Source organism: Sinocyclocheilus anshuiensis, unplaced genomic scaffold (assembly GCF_001515605.1).
Source record: "Sinocyclocheilus anshuiensis isolate Anshui unplaced genomic scaffold, SAMN03320099.WGS_v1.1 scaffold61, whole genome shotgun sequence".
Lineage (NCBI taxonomy): Eukaryota > Metazoa > Chordata > Actinopteri > Cypriniformes > Cyprinidae > Sinocyclocheilus > Sinocyclocheilus anshuiensis.
The window spans coordinates 513,166-529,641 of record NW_015536473.1 but is presented as its reverse complement, the minus strand read 5'-3'; the positions used below and the strand labels follow the sequence as shown (position 1 = coordinate 529,641).

Below are 16,476 nucleotides of genomic sequence, written 5' to 3'. Positions count from 1 at the left end.
GATAGATAGATAGATAGATAGATAGATAGATGATAGATAGATAGACAGACAGACAGACAGACAGACACACATATAGATGATAGTAGATAAAAGATAGATAGATCGATAGATAGATAGATAGACAGATAGATAGATAGAACTACAGATAGATAGATAGATAGATAGATAGATAGATTTCTAGGTGTGTTCAGATAGAATGTACGTGTAAACAAATATAATAAAATATAATATATAATATTTGAATGTGTGTCTATTTATATATGCATAATAAATATACACAGTACACACACATATATTATGTAAACAAAAAGTTTTATTTTGGATGCGATTAATCGCGATTAATCATTTGACAGCGCTAATATAAATATATTGCCTACAAATTGCTTAATTGATTACTGATTATGTCATGAAACTGATTATGTCCTCCTCCAGTATCCCATGAGCCCCTGCTGTCTGCTCTCTTTGCTCTAGAGGTCCTCTGATGAGCTCTTCTGCATGCAGAATTAACTAAAGACACCGTGCTCTTGTGCTTTCACTGGAGTCCATTCAGAAACAGTGTGTGTGTTTTACCTCAGGTGCAGAATGAACTTGCTGCTGCTCTCGCCAGGAAAGCCAAGAAGTCAAGTAAGATGCTTTTATACTTATAGCGGTCATATCAAACCATGTTTCTTCACTTAGTCAAGGTGTTTTTGCAACAGAACAACCATAATTGATTTATTTTTGATTTCACTGGTAATTGTCTGTGCACTTGTCATTTTTACTCTAGTGTCAGAAGACGAAAGCCTGGAGGCAGCAGACGCTTCTCCTCAAGAACCGCAGAAACCCACTGAAGACAGAAGCAAGGTAAACACACCCAAATACATCTGAATTACTCTCAAAGATGCACTGCATACATTCAAATATTTTACTCCTAAAGAAATAAAAGGTATGTTTTTCTTTAAATGTAAAGTGGTGATAAAAGTAACCATATAAAAGCTGATATATTTTTATATAAGTTTTTTTTGGGCCGTTTTGCCTTTATGTAAAATAAATTTAGCTCAAATATATATTTAAAATAACTAAAAATGACTTGTTTGTTTGTTTTGTTAGGTAAATGTAGCCAAAATAAATATTAAAAATATATTTTAAAAATAAATGATTTTATTTTGTTTTATTTTATTTTATTTTAAAAGTTTATTCTGGCTATTCACCTTTATTTGGATCTAATAAATGTAGCCCAAAATAAATATTTAAAATATATTTTAAAAATCTTTTATTTTGTTTTGTTTTGTTTTGTTTTGTTTTGTTTTGTTTTGTTTTGTTTTGTTTTGTTCTAATAAATGTAGCCCAAAATAAATATTTTAAATATATTTTAAAAATAAATTATTTTATTTTATTTTAAAAGTTTATTCTGGCTATTTTGCCTTTATGTAGACCTGATAAATGTAGCCCAAAATAATTATTTAAAACAAACAAATGAATAAATAACCCTACATTTATTTCCTTCTATCATCACTTTAAATCTATTTTTTAAAAAGTACCTTTTATTTCTTTAGCTATTATTAAACATATTTAACACAGTATATCTTTATTTTTATGATTCTGTTTGATAAACATTATAAAAATTGCTCACAGCGGCTTTAACTACAATTTTTTCCAAACACCACCAATGACAACGTCTCTTGGTGGCCATTTTTACCTCACTTCCATAAAGCCTCAGTTATATTCTGATATTTTTGCATATTGAAAATGTAGCTTGATCAGTGATATGGTGACTGTATGAATTACACTAGTTATGCAGCATGCTTCAGTTTAACATGCTAACATATATAATGCAGCAGGCAGGAAGTAAACCAACACACGTGTTACAACATGCCAAATGTCATAAATAAAAGGCAATGGGCAGACAAATGGACAGCAACATAAATAATGTAATACATTTTCTCATAAAAAAAATACATAAGGGAAATTGTGCAGATGGTCATTATCGTCAACAAAAAAAACTGATGTGAAGTGGCTACTTGGCAAATAAATAAATAAATTGACATGAAATATTGTTCTGAGTTTAAATTATTATTATTTTTTTCATGAACTTGTAAAACTATACTATTTGACTGCAAAAAAAGAAACAAAAAACGTTTTGAATAATTAAAGCTTTTTATGTTTTTGAAAGAAGTCTCTTATTTATGTGATGAAAAATACAGTAATACTGTGAAATATTATTACAATTACAAAATAATCGTTTTCTATTTTAATTTTAAATCAGCATATTAGAATGATTTCTGAAGATCATGTGACACTGAAGACTGGAGTAATGATGCTGAGAATTCAGCTTTGATCACAGAAATAAATTACAGTTTAACACATATTCACTTAGAAAACAGTCATTTGAAATCGTAAAAATATTTCACAATAATACTGTTTTTACTGTATTTTTAATCAAATAAATGCAGCCTTGGTGAGCAGAAGAGACTTACAAAAACATAAAAAATGTGTTCTCAAAAACACCTATAAAATGACATTCAGACATCTACAGATTGACGTTCCGGTGATTCATGGAGAGCGAGAGCGTCTTAATTCACTGTGAACTTGCTTTTCATGAGGTTACATGCTTGTTTAGACAGTTGTGGGCGTATTTGAAAGTACATGAGATTATATGTGCAGTCATGTGTATTTCATACAGCGAGTGTGTGTGTGTGTGTGTGTGTGTGTGTGTGTGTTAGAGAGGGAGTGGGCATCAGGAAGTAGTCAAGGTCTCTTTGTGTCTTCAAACGTAGGAAAGCTCTTACCCTGGATCTGAATGATTGATGGTCTGGTCTCAGAGTAACACACTAATGGTCTTGTGTAACTGTTGTTGACCAGCAGGAAGTTGCTGTGTGAGGGACAGGAAGTGTTGAGGTCGGTTTGCATCACCATATCAAGCTAATGAAGTTCACAGGGACTCACTGAGTGTGTGTGTGTGTGTGTCTCTCTGTGTGTGTGTGTGTGTCTCTCTGTGTGTGTGTGTGTGTCTCTCTGTGTGTGTGTGTGTGTCTCTCTGTGTGTGTGTGTGTGTCTCTCTGTGTGTGTGTGTGTGTCTCTCTGTGTGTGTGTGTGTGTCTCTCTGTGTGTGTGTGTGTGTCTCTCTGTGTGTGTGTGTGTGTCTCTCTGTGTGTGTGTGTGTGTCTCTCTGTGTGTGTGTGTGTGTCTCTCTGTGTGTGTGTGTGTGTCTCTCTGTGTGTGTGTGTGTGTCTCTCTGTGTGTGTGTGTGTGTCTCTCTGTGTGTGTGTGTGTGTCTCTCTGTGTGTGTGTGTGTGTCTCTCTGTGTGTGTGTGTGTGTGTGTGTGTAGTGAAGCAGGTCGGGATCTGATTAGTTCTCTTCTGTGGTTAGTGGATGCTCATTAGCCCATAATTACAGTAAAGGTAATAACAGCTCTGTCTGGATCTCGTTATCTTCTGCTCTGCAGTATCGTCTGTCAGCGCTGCACATTCAGTTTCAGTCTCAAACTCCGTATTCACGTTTAATAAAGACAATACGAGTCACACAGACCTGTTTGCATGCACCTCTTACTCGCTAGGGTTCTCCTGATATCTTAAGTGTGTCTTACTGAATGATATAGCAAAAATATACAAGACACAAAACTAAAGTATTACAATGCGATTCATGCTGTTTAAGTGTGTTGCCTCTTGATGAGCTGAATGTTGTGGCTGTTGTGTTCTTGCATTAATTCTTTACGGTTTACGCAAGGATATTATTGTTATATGAATTATTTTCACTTATTTAAATTATTTTAGTATTTTATTGTAATATTTTAAATATACATATAAAAGTATAATGTAAAAGTAATGGTTTAGAAAATGTTTCATTATTTAATTTTCAAGTTTTTATTATTATTTATTTTAAATAAATACATTATAACTTTCATGCAAATTTGCAGGATACTTCTTGTTGTTCCATTAGTTCTTTACAGTTCAACAAGGATATTATGTTTATTTAATTTTATTAGTAGTTATTTAAAATTTTAAATAAATATTACATAAAAATTATACATATACATAAATATTATGTAAAAATAATTCGTTTGTATTCAATTAAATTAAAGTAAATATTTTTTATTTTATTTCAACTATTTCAATTAATCAAAATTATTTTTATATATTATTATTATTTAGCTAACTATAAGGCCTCTCTCAAAAATAGAGACAAAGCTTTATTGGCAGGATTATTCACAACATCGACAAGCTGTAAAATACTAAAAGTACAGGAAAAGGCAATATTGAATACTGTGTTTGTACATTTTCTGAAGAATTGTGTTTTTAATTCATTAATATTTTTAATAAGCTTTACTTTTTATATTTTCAGTTTTCATTGTAGTTTTAGTAATTGTTGCATGCTTTTTTCATTTCCTTGTTTTTTTGTTAATATTTCTATATAGCTTTAAGTTTTACTTTATTTGTTTTACGTTCAGTATTTTTATCAATGCAAATAAGAATTTACAATTTAAAATAAACACAACATAAACTACCATTATAAGTTAATTAATATTTTGAATAAATCTTAATAAAACTTTTATTTTCAGTTTTGAGTAGTTTAATTTTTTTTGTAATTTTGTACTTTTGTCATTTTTTTTTTTAAATATTACTAGTTAAGTTTAATTTATTTTTATTTGAGTTTAATTTTTAGTTTTGATTCAGTTTTTTCATTAGCACATTTGTTTGAAGGATCTTTGTTTGTTTAAGTTTAGTTACATTTGTAGTGATTTTGTGGTTTTGTCATTTTTATTAGTTTTTTTGTAGTGCTATTTAAGTTTTATTATTTTTTTAATTTCAGTTTTGGATTAGTTTTAGTTTTTATTTATTTCCAATTAGTAATTTAAGTGCTTTAGCTTAAACTTATTTCAGTTACTTGGCAAGGAAGCATTTTTTATTTTTGTTTACTCTAAGTTGTTCATCTATTTTTTATATTTATTTAAAGTCAGCTTTATTTCAGCTTTATTTATGTTTTTGATAGTTTTAGTTTGTTTTATCTCATTTTATAATGACAACAATATTGGTGTTTGTTTGTACAAAATGCAAAAATAGTTGTTTTTCCACAACAAATAAATACAAAATATGATTACAAGTATTAAAACACCCAAAGTCTCTCTCATTCACTAAGGTGTACTGTGGATGCTGTCAGTCATCTGTCTCCACCTCTTGTGGGCGGAGCCACACAGGCACGCCCCTCCCCCTGTGTCCCTCAAACACACTCTCAATGCGTTCCGAGTCTCTTCCAGAGGAAGGTGACTCACGCAGATGAACGAGCGAGAGCATGGATGTGTGTTCTCCGTGTCTCTGGCAGTAACTGTGATGTCGTGGGACTGTGGATTGAAGTATCTGTTTTCTCTGCAGCAGGCGGGCGTCTGTGCCCTCCGGGCTCCGGATGACTTCTCGCGGATGGAGATGGTCCAGCGGCTGGCCAAAGATGGCTATCGCTTCCTCCAGAACCAGAACTACCGGCTCCCGGACCGCTCCGCTCAGGTAGGACAGCCCTCGCTCGTGCCTGAGCCTGTTGGCATGGCGACAGCAGGTCAGGGGTCACATGAGGAGGTCAGGTGAGGAAACTCACCGGATAGCAACCTGTTGAGGTGTTTCTAAAACACTTCTGGAGACCTGCTTTCTGAAGAACCAGAGAGAGTTTTATAAGCTGATGTCACAGGAGAATAATTTTAGGTTTCATAAAGAAAACCACCTATTATAGATTTACTGGTCATTTTCATACTTAAGTCTTTGATGACTGATTTTTTTCATTTTTAGGATTTTGGCACAATTATGCCAAAATGCCATTAGTTTTGATTGAAAATGGGTTTAGTCAAGCATAGAGCTTTTGTTCTGAAAGAGAGAACATCAACTTCTTTGCATTAAAGTAATGTTCTCCATGTCTCCTGATAGCGATACAGTTCTCCAGATCCGTCGCTGTTATTGGAGTCACATTATACATCTCATGTTTGATTTGGACAGAAGTGTTGCATTGCTTCTTTTCCCTCTTCATGACCGTGTGGTTTCAGGCCTTACGTAAACCAGGATGATGTCTGGAGACGCGGAGACTCCAGTTTTGCTTACAGAAGGTCAATTCCTGAATATGTGATTCATTCATCCATCTTTTTCCTAAAAAGATTTTTGCAATCAAATCATTCCCGCAGTTACGTAACAGGATTTCCTCACGGAGAGCAGGGCTTGTGCTGTGACTTTAGGTGGAGTTTGTTTGGTGTGTTTCGGTTCTGCTGCATTGTTTAGAGTAAAGATCGTGTCCTTTGGTTTTTCCAGGATCATGGGAGTTTTCTGTGCAACTTTCTGGTGTAATTAAGGAAATGCAGTGCGCACACACACACACACACACACACACACACACACACACACACTATCGCTCTCTGTGCAGAAACGCGGGAAGGGAACACTGAGTGCTTCCTCTTGGCTTTCCTGTGCTCTCTGTGCTGAGGTCTCTAGACTCGATTTCCACCCAGCGTGAGAACCAACCTCAACCCCTGACCCACAGGACAGGTGGAGACTTAAACACACACCTCTGTCCCGCTGATCCTCCACACCTGTCATTAACTGAGGAGCAATGCGGTCTGTAGTTTAATGCAACTGCTTAGCTAGTGACTCTTTCTTAGAAAAAAAAGTTCTTGAAAGAAATTATGCATATGAAGCATTAAAAAAAGCATTTAAAGATGCAATTAAAAATTAATTTGTAATGTTTTTGAAAAGGTCTCTTGTCACCAAGGCTGCATTTATTTGATCAAAAATACAGTAAAAATTTTTAAATATTATTACAGTTTAAAATAACGGTTTTCTGTGTGAATAAATGTTAAACTGTAATTTATTTCTGTGATCAAAGCTGTATTTTCAGCATCATTACTCCAGTCTTCAGTGTCACATGATCCTTCAGAAATCATTCAGAATCCTTCAGAAAGCATTTATTTGAAATATAATGTTAATATATTTTGTAACATTATATTTGTAATGTCTTGTAATATTATATTATATAGTGTAAATTGTAACATTATATTATATATACATTATATTATAATGCATCCTTGCTGAATAAAAGTATTTATTTCTTTCAAACAATATTCTAAATGAATAAAAAATCAAACACTAAACACTCAAATAAATCATAGATTATAATATACAGTATGAATAGATAAAAACAAATTAAAGTATTACATTATTAAATATATTGTATTCTATTTTTCATTTTCTTAAGATTGTATTTAACATTTTTATTAAATTATTATAAATTATTATTATTACTTTTTTATGAATTCTGTGCAAACCATATAATCTTTTTTTTTTTTTTTGGACTGATGTTCAAAAAGGATCATGTTGGGTAAAGAAAAATGTAAAGATCTGAAGAAGAGTGTTGAGATCATGGGTTTGAATCTCAGGGAATGCATGAACTGATAAAATGCAAATCCTGAATGCTTTCAATAAAAGCATCTGCCAAATGCATAAGTGTACTGGACATGTAAGACTGAGAGGAAGAAGAGAGCAGAGGTAACGTCCTAGAGAAGCAGAGATGGGCTTTTCCTACAGGAACTGGAGGATGGGAAGGTCTGATGTGGTTATGATATAATCTGCTTTAGCTGCTGGTTCTGGGTTCTGAGCGCTGAACCCTCATTATCTCTGAAATACTTCACTCTGATTGGTCAATCTCATCATTCTGTGGTTAAACATGACGCCAAACAGTATAATCGACTTTCCTGTTGCATCTTCAGTCCAGATTCATCCTCACAGGCATGCTTTATTTTTATTTTATTATTGTGTCCCTGCAGATCCTGTGAGACTCATTCAAACATTCACAATGTACCGCTTCTGTTACATAACGCTCTCACTGCCAGCTATTTAAATATGAGCACACATAATAGTTGATTTTGGAAAGGCTCGAGAGAAACTGCAGATAAACTGTTTGTTATCGTTTGCATCGCCAACATTTTTTCCCAGCAGCCTCTGGCCTGCTGTTCGTAAATGTAGGTGTTTTTCTGTGGAATTGCGTCACTGCAGTAAAATCTCATTAGCGTTGTTTTTTATAAACACATTTGTTTACATTTGACTCCATCTGATATCCACGCTTGTTTCGGAGCATCTCGGGAATGTTTGGGAAACACTCCGCGTTTGTTCCGGTTTGAGTAATTTGCGGTTAGACTGGAAGTATTTTTGGAATCTTCAGGAGTTTTTTTTTGGAATTTGAATTCCGGTGAAGTAACAGTGAATTCCGAGGAGGTCGTGACCTTTGTTAGGGGGTCAGAGGTCATGTTTGTGTCTGTCTGGACGCAGATAATCCATCTGTTTCCCGTCCCGACGGGCTGGTGATTGACAGACGACTCCTGCGGCGTCCCAGCATCCTTTGCTCCGCGGGAGGGCGGCTGAAGTGACCAATCATCGCTCACCGTCTCTCTCGACTGAAGGTGATGGAAGAGAGTTTGAGCTGCTGACGGATATTGTATATTTTAGTGAACATGTTCCAGAACATTTTGTCCAGGGTTTGGAAGCCTGTGGGCAGTTTGAGCGTCGATAGCATTGGGCTGTTGTCACACACAGGGGTCATTTCCTACGTTTCACAGATTTTGACTGCATGAAATGCTTGCTGCTTCATGTTGACGTATTTCTTGATGAGGAAAGGAAGTTGGGTTGGAATGTATTTGAAGGACTTGTTCTGTGTTTAAAATGGCTCATAATGTTTCGTTTACATCACAGATGCCAAAACTAGCACAACTAAAGTGAAGCTGATAAAACCTGTTAGGAATAGGAAACATCATTTTTTTAATTCAAGTCACCATAAATGAAGTTTGGTACAAGAAACATTATATTTATGAAAATAGTGACTGAATGTATTACATTTTAAAGGTCTTTGTAACAAAGTTCGTAGTTCGGGAAGAAGGAGGCAGGAACCGGCGAGCATTTAAATACTTTAATAATCAAACAAACACAAAATGAAAGTAAAGCGGCAGCCCCTCGCGGACGACTGCCGCACACAAAACACAAAATAAAGTCCAGGCCTGGTCCTCTCTCCTCCAACACTGTCGTCACTCCTCCTTTTATCCTTCCGGAGCTCCTCCGTGGGACTCGAGACCGGTGAGTGGTGCAGGTGTCGTGCATTAGCATTTCCTTCCCCCCAGCTCTCGGCCCCGCCCCTCTCGTCACAGTCTTATTTTCTTTATGCCAATTATAATTTTTTTTTTTCAGTATGAAATATGACCCAGGTATTTGTTTAAAAGCTACACATTTTAAATTTTTGTAGTGTATATATATATATATATATATAGCACAACTGTTTCAGATATTCACATAGAAAGCAGCTATTTTAAATTGGCATAATATTTCACAATTTTACTGTTTTTACTGTATTTTTGATCAAATAAATGCAGCCTTGGTGAGCAGAAGAGCCTTCTTTCAAAAACATTACAAAATCTAATCAAATTTTTGAATGGTCATGTAGATGCACTCAAAGCTAATGAACATCGACTAAAAGCCACAAAATTTCCATTTTAAATTGAATTCAGTCTTTATGTTGGAGTCATTCATCATCACATATTCTCATTTCTTTCGAAACAGTGTTAAACTTACACCCTTGCAGGAGTTCAGATGACCTGCATTACAGCGTGTCATCACCTGTCTGACTCCGCCCACCTGCTCCCAGACAGACAGACTCAGACGTGTGGGCGGAGCTTGTGACCTCCCTCACCTGTGAAGGTGTTCAGTCAGAGAATGAGTCAGGCCAGAGGATGCTCACTGACACATCTGTTTTTAATGAGAGTCCTGTTTTAATGTCTAAAACTGCAGATGTTCGTTTTGATCACATCAGTATTTACAGACATCTGGACAGATGTCCTTTCTAAATTTACCTGTTGTCAATGTGATTTATTAGCACAGTATATTTTTGTGTAGCTTACAAATGTTTCAGTATTAATATTTATGTATTTGCTTTGAAATGACCGTTTTCAGAGCAGTATTATTTCATAAAAAACTGTAAATATATACACTACCAATTCAAATATGGGGTTCTTTTTAAAGAAATTAATACTTTTATTCAACAAGGACACATTAAATTGATCAAACAGTAAAGACGTGACAGTAAAGATATTTATAATGTTATAAAAGATTTCTATTTCAAATAAGTGCTGTTCTTTTGAACATTCTATTCATCAAAGAATCCTGAAAAATAAAATGTATCAAAGATTCCACAAACATATGAAGCAGCATTGATAATAATGATGCTGAAAATTCAGCTTTGATCACAGCAATAAATTACAGTTTAACAGATATTCACATAGAAAGCAGATATTTTAAATTGAAATACTTTTTGATGTTTTTACTGTATTTTTAATCAAATGCAGTCTTGGTGACCAGAAGAGAAATCTTAAACTTTTCAACAGTAGTGTATGCAGATAAGTGCTGTTTACGTAGTGGTATATGAATGTATATAAATGAAAATGATTAAATCATTGTGTGAAGTAAAAACTTATTTTCAAATAGATTTTTACTGTATTTTACTTTTTTGCATTAGTCTTTTGTTTACTTAAAATGATGTGCGCTGATGAATCAGATGTTCAAGATGTCGCTTGATTTAATTGCAAAATTATTGTGATTATATGTGATTATTCAATATGTCGCAGAACAGGTTTTTTAATAGTCTTCAGTGTATAGTATTTGAAGTATCTGCACCTGCAGGCCACATTAAGTCTGTGATGCAAGCCGGATTTCAAACACAAAGCCTTCTGATGCCACGGATGTGCGTCTTTCTTTTGTGCAACAAACCGCTGTGCATCTGAATGTGTGTGTCGTGATTCTCACCTGTGCGGCAGGTGTGTGTGTGTGAGAGACGTCTCAGATATTCCTAATCCCTTTCCTGTCTTTTATCTTCCTCAAACGCTGCTGTCCAGACTCGTCTGAAACATACTCAAACACTTCAGGTGTGTGACTGAAACGCTGTTCAGAGCATCAGCAAACACTGATTGAGTTAGCCTTTGATTCATTTGTAAATGCATAGGATCATTTAGCAAGAATTGATTTCAAGTTCATTTGATATTTGTAAGAGGAACAGACCGAATTGATTCTGAGTGTAATGACTCTAATTTCTCCCTAATGACGTGCTGCTTAATTGAAACTGAAAGTGAGAGTTTGAGTGTGACAGAAATGCATGTGGAAACTTGTCGGGTTTGGCGACAGAAATGCACACTGTGATATATTTGCATGCAAACCTGATTGCTTTTGATTGCACCCTGTTTTTTCCAAAAGAAGGAAGTTTTTGTGTAGTTCGTAACTGAATAATTTTGCTTTTTAATAGCGCTGTCAAACAATTAATCGCGATTAATCGCATCCAAAATAAAAGTTTTGGTTTACATAATATATGTGTGTACTGTGTATATTTATTATGTATATATAAATACACATACGTGCATGTATATATTTAAGAAAAATATATTAAGCTTATACATTAAAAATATTTATATATAATATAAATTATATGAATATAAATACATACATGGAAATATTTTAAATATATATGGATGCGATTAATCGCGATTAATCGTTTGACAGCACTAATTTTTAATGAAAGAATCAACGTTTTCCATATTTCAATCAATATTTTATTGTCTTTTTTGTATACTGTTTTAAAATAATTCAAAATGAATGGACCATTACTTTATGAATTATTCATGACCGTTTCATTTTTTTGCGTTGAATATTGAATCAGTTGATTCAGTTCACATAGCCTGCATAAAAGGTGACAGAATGTTCGTTTTTGTTTTTTTTTTGTTTTTATGAACTGAAATTTCTTCAGTGTTTAAGTAAGATAAATATTGTGTGTAATTATGTCATTTTTGGTGTCAATCACTAATTGATTCGGTTCTCCGTCACTCAGGCACTTTGATGCAAATGTCCAGAAATGACAAAAACATATCATAAAAGCACAATAATTTTTCCAAGATTTAATGCAGCATATCGGTTGAAATTAAAGTCTCTATTCACTGAAGATCTTGATATTCACCCTTGTTTTTCTTAGCATGTTCATGAGTAGTTATGAATTATTCATAATTGATTCATTCATTTGAGTTGATTCAGTTGATTCAGTTCACATAGCCAGACTACACGATGACAGATTGTTCATTTGTGAGTGAATTATAGTACTTCTCCACTGTCTATTTAAGTAAGATAACTGTTTTGATGTGTAATTGTGTCGTTGTTGTTGTTTTATTTATTTTATTATAATTTTTTTTTCATTTTTGGTGTCAGTCAGTAAGTGAAAGTCCAGAAATGACAAAAAAAAGTATCATAAAAGCACCAGGAAAGTATCGTTCATATGACTTGTGTGCTTTATTCCAAGTCTTCGAGCAACAAACAAGTTGAAATCTAAGTCGCTGTTCACTGAATATCTTAATATTCATTCTAGTGTTTCTTAGCATATTCATGAGTAGTTATGAATTATCTTTTGGGTTGATTCCGTTCACAAAGCCAGTTTAAATGATGACAATGTTTAATTTAAGAGAAATATTCCTTTAATGTCTATTTAAGTAAGATAACCATTGTGTTTTGATGTGTACTGTAACTGTGTTGTTTTTCATTGTTGCTGTGAATCAGTAAGTGATTTGATTCTCTGTCTCTTAAGACGCTTTGCTGCCAAAGTCCAGAAATGACAAAAAAAAGTACCATTAAAAGCACCATAAAAGTAGTTCATATGACTTGTATGACAAACATGTTGAATTTTAAGTCACTATTCACTGAAGATCTTAATATTTGCCCTAGTTTCTCTTGGCATGTTCATGAGAAGTAATTATGAGTAAATCATGAATGATTCGTTCTTTTGAGTCAAATATTGAATCAATTGATTCAGTTTAAATAGCCAGTCTAAATGATGACAGAATGTTCATTTTTTGAATGAACTATTTCTTCAGTATCTATTTAAGTAAGATAACCATTGTGTTTTGATGTGTTTTTTTAAAGAGTGTTTACTGAAGATCTTGATATTCATTCTAGTTTTTCTTAACATATTCATGAGTATTATGAACGATTCATGAATGACTCATTCTTTTGAGTTGATTCAGTTGATTCAGTTCACATAGCCAGTCTAAATGGCAGAATGTTCATTTGTTTGAATTAATTTCTTCAGTGTCTATTTCAGTAAGATTGAAGGCATTGTGTTTTGATGTGTAACAGTTTTTGCTGTGACTCAGTGAGTGATTCGGTTGTGTGTCGTTCTCTCAGGCGCAGGGCGAGGGCGTCGTGCGCGTCCGTCTGAAGGAGAGGGGTCAAGACGTGCTTGTTCTCCAGAGAGTCCCGTCAGATCCAGCGTCTCCGCAAACAGCCGGAGTCAAAGATGAGGACAGCGATAAGAGGTGAGGCCACGCCCCTTTATATAGCCCCTCCTCTTTCTTTACATATTCATAAGCTCCGCTCCTCCTCCAATCACTTTCTCTCTCTCTCAAGTTCAAGTTCAAGTTGCTTTATTGGCATGACATTTGTGTTACAGTATTGCAGTATTTACTGCAGTATTACAGTAAATACTGAATATTTTACACCACCAAAGTAATAAAGGAGACAATAAATGAGTAATAAATGAGAGAAAATAAATAAATAAATACAATAAAATAAATAATGACAGCATCAGACAGTATTTCTAATATCAATTATAATAATTACAATTATATACAATGAAGAATGTCAAATAAAGCAAATGGATTAGTGCTGTCAAATGATTAATCGTGATTAATTGCATCCAAAATAAAAGTTTGTTTACATAATAAATGTGTGTGTACTGTGTATATTTATTATGTATATATAAAGACACACATACAGTATATATTTTGAAAATATTTACATGTATTTACATATTTATATTAATATAATTGATATTATATATAAATATATTTAATATATAAACATAACATATTTTTCTGAAATATATACATGCATGTGTGTGTATTTACATAGACATAATAAATATAAACAGTATACACACATATATTATGTAAACAAAAACGTTTATTTTGGATGCGATTAATCGCGATTAATCGTTTGACAGCGCTAAAATGGATACAATTAATTAACCATTTTGTATGGTGTATACATATTTTGCAGCTAGTTTGACTGCCATGACTTTCTCTATTTATAATTCATGGTCACTGAGTCGATATTTTGAAAGGAGTTGAAGAGGTCATTTGCAAAAACAGATAACTGCGTTTTTAACAATTTTCAAAAATCATGTTTTTTTCATTGTGCATTCGAATTAATCTCAATCAAACTGCAGTTGGGATATTTTGATTAGGTAAAAAATAAATAAAAAATAAAAAAAATCTGTTTTTGCAAATAAACTCTTCATTTGTCTTTCTTTTAATTGTTTGATTGATAAGTAATTTGCCAGTTTGGTGGTTCTATTTAGGGCTGAATAACACTGGAGTTTGGTTTGGAGGTCAAATATGTTTTTTTTTTTTTTTAACCACAATTATACTTCAGATTTTTGTCAATTTCTTTATGAATGTTTGGGTTGTGGGTGGAGTCCGACTCAGCTTCTCTCTCTCTCTCTCTCTCTGTCTCTCCTGAACACATTCCTGACGTTTTCTTCCTCATTAAAGCTTGAGCAGGAACCGCTGACAGCCTAAAACTTGCGTGTGCATGTAAACATGAATTCTTAGTTGGTGTTTGTGTGCAAATCGGTGTGTTTTGCTGCATCGGCCGTGTTTGTCGGGCTGGTGTGAGTTTATCCAGCAGCTCAGGGGGAGTCGATCGTCCCTGCAGCCCGGGATCAGACCACCACGCTGGGCATGACGCAGCACGCAGCTGCCTGGAATGGACCGGCAGACTTTCCTCAAACTCAGACCCGTCACACTGGTGCAGGCAGAGGAGGATGACTGTGATGATGAAGACTGGGAGTACAGCAACAGTCTGGATGTTGAGGATGAAATGCCCACGTTTGACATTCCTCATTTTCGTTACATTGACGAGGATGAGGATGAGGATGATGGTTATGTTATTAACAGCGGCTCCTGCTCGACGTGTTCCTCCTCTGAGGACGAGTACCCATCCGACTCTTCCTCTTCTGCTCTGTCCCGCAGGTACATGGTGGTGTCCGGGACGCCCCAGAAGATCCTGGAGCACCTGCTGAGCGACCTGCGTCTGGACGAGCAGCAGGGGGCGACGGAGAGCAAAGAGGCGGGTGAGTGACTCCAGCCACAGCATTGAGTGAAAACCTGATCTGCATTTGTGTGTTTGAAACACATTTGTGACTCTGGAGCACAAAAGCAGTCTTAAGTCGCTGGGGTATATTTGTAGCAATAGCCAAAAATACATTGTATGGGTCAAAATTATTGATTTTTCTTTTATGCCAAAAACCATTAGGATATTAAGTAAAGATCGTGTTCCATGAAGATATTTTGTAAATTTCCTACCGTAAATATATCAAAACTTAATTTTTGATTAGTAATATGCATTGCTAAGAATTTCATTTGGACAACTTTAAAGGTGATTTTCTCAATATTTGGATTTTTTTGCACCCTCAGATTCCAGATTTTCAAATAGTTGTATCTCGACCAAATATTGACCAATCCTAACAAACCAAATAATCTTTTCAATGGAAAGATTATTTATTCAGCTTTCAGATGATGTATAAATCTCAATTTCGAAAAATTGACACTTAAGACTGGTTTTGTGGTCCAGGGTCACATTTTACCTCCGTGATCTGAAGCATTTCACTGTGAAACTATAGCAGATCATAATGTATTTTATTTCATCAGAATTTGATTAGTTTGATGTGGATAGTTTATGATGATACTATAAACAATATATAATAAGGCAAGCTTTGCTATTACTGCTGCTAATAGTTATAACTTATACTTTAACTTATACTTATATTATATTAATTATATTAAATATATTCATTATTAGTAATAATAGTTAATAATTATTATTAAAATTATATCATGTAAAAATCTTTATTTTTTTGTGTTAACATAATATAATAAATGTACATACAGCAAATGAAGAGTTTGGTTCTAAAACGCAATGAACGGCATTTTTAAAAAAATTGAGTTCCCGCCAAAATCAGTATTGGATCTGGTCGGTATTGAAAAGTCCATTTTTTATTTTACACAAAATGCGATATGTGCCGTGCTATTCTGTCATGTTTTCTCCCTTTCTTTCCAAACCGCGACAAACGCCAGTCTCCCTTCTCTGCAGAATGCGATACATCCGCTCAACCAATCACAGCGCACCATTCCACACACTGTAAACAGTAACAACCAATCACAGCGCACCATTCCACGCACTGTAAACGGTAACAACCAATCGCAACGCACCATTCCACGCACTGTAAACAGTAACAACCAATCACAGCGCACCATTCCACGCACTGTAAACGGTAACAACCAGTCACAACACACCATTCCACGCACTGTAAACAGTAACAACCAATCACAGCGCACCATTCCACGCACTGTAAACAGTAACAACCAATCACAGCGCACCATTCCACGCACTGTAAAC

General features: G+C 34.4%; 1 protein-coding gene across 1 annotated transcript in view; it reads left to right on the top strand.

Moving 5' to 3' along the window:
* LOC107704665 (rap guanine nucleotide exchange factor 5) overlaps positions 1 to 16,476 on the top strand; it is a 74,709-nt gene that overhangs the window by 27,715 nt on the left and 30,518 nt on the right. The window contains 5 exon segments of the mRNA XM_074187072.1: positions 576 to 624; positions 767 to 843; positions 5,350 to 5,478; positions 13,204 to 13,334; positions 15,051 to 15,151. Of these exon segments, the coding sequence (XP_074043173.1) occupies positions 576 to 624; positions 767 to 843; positions 5,350 to 5,478; positions 13,204 to 13,334; positions 15,051 to 15,151 (487 nt within the window).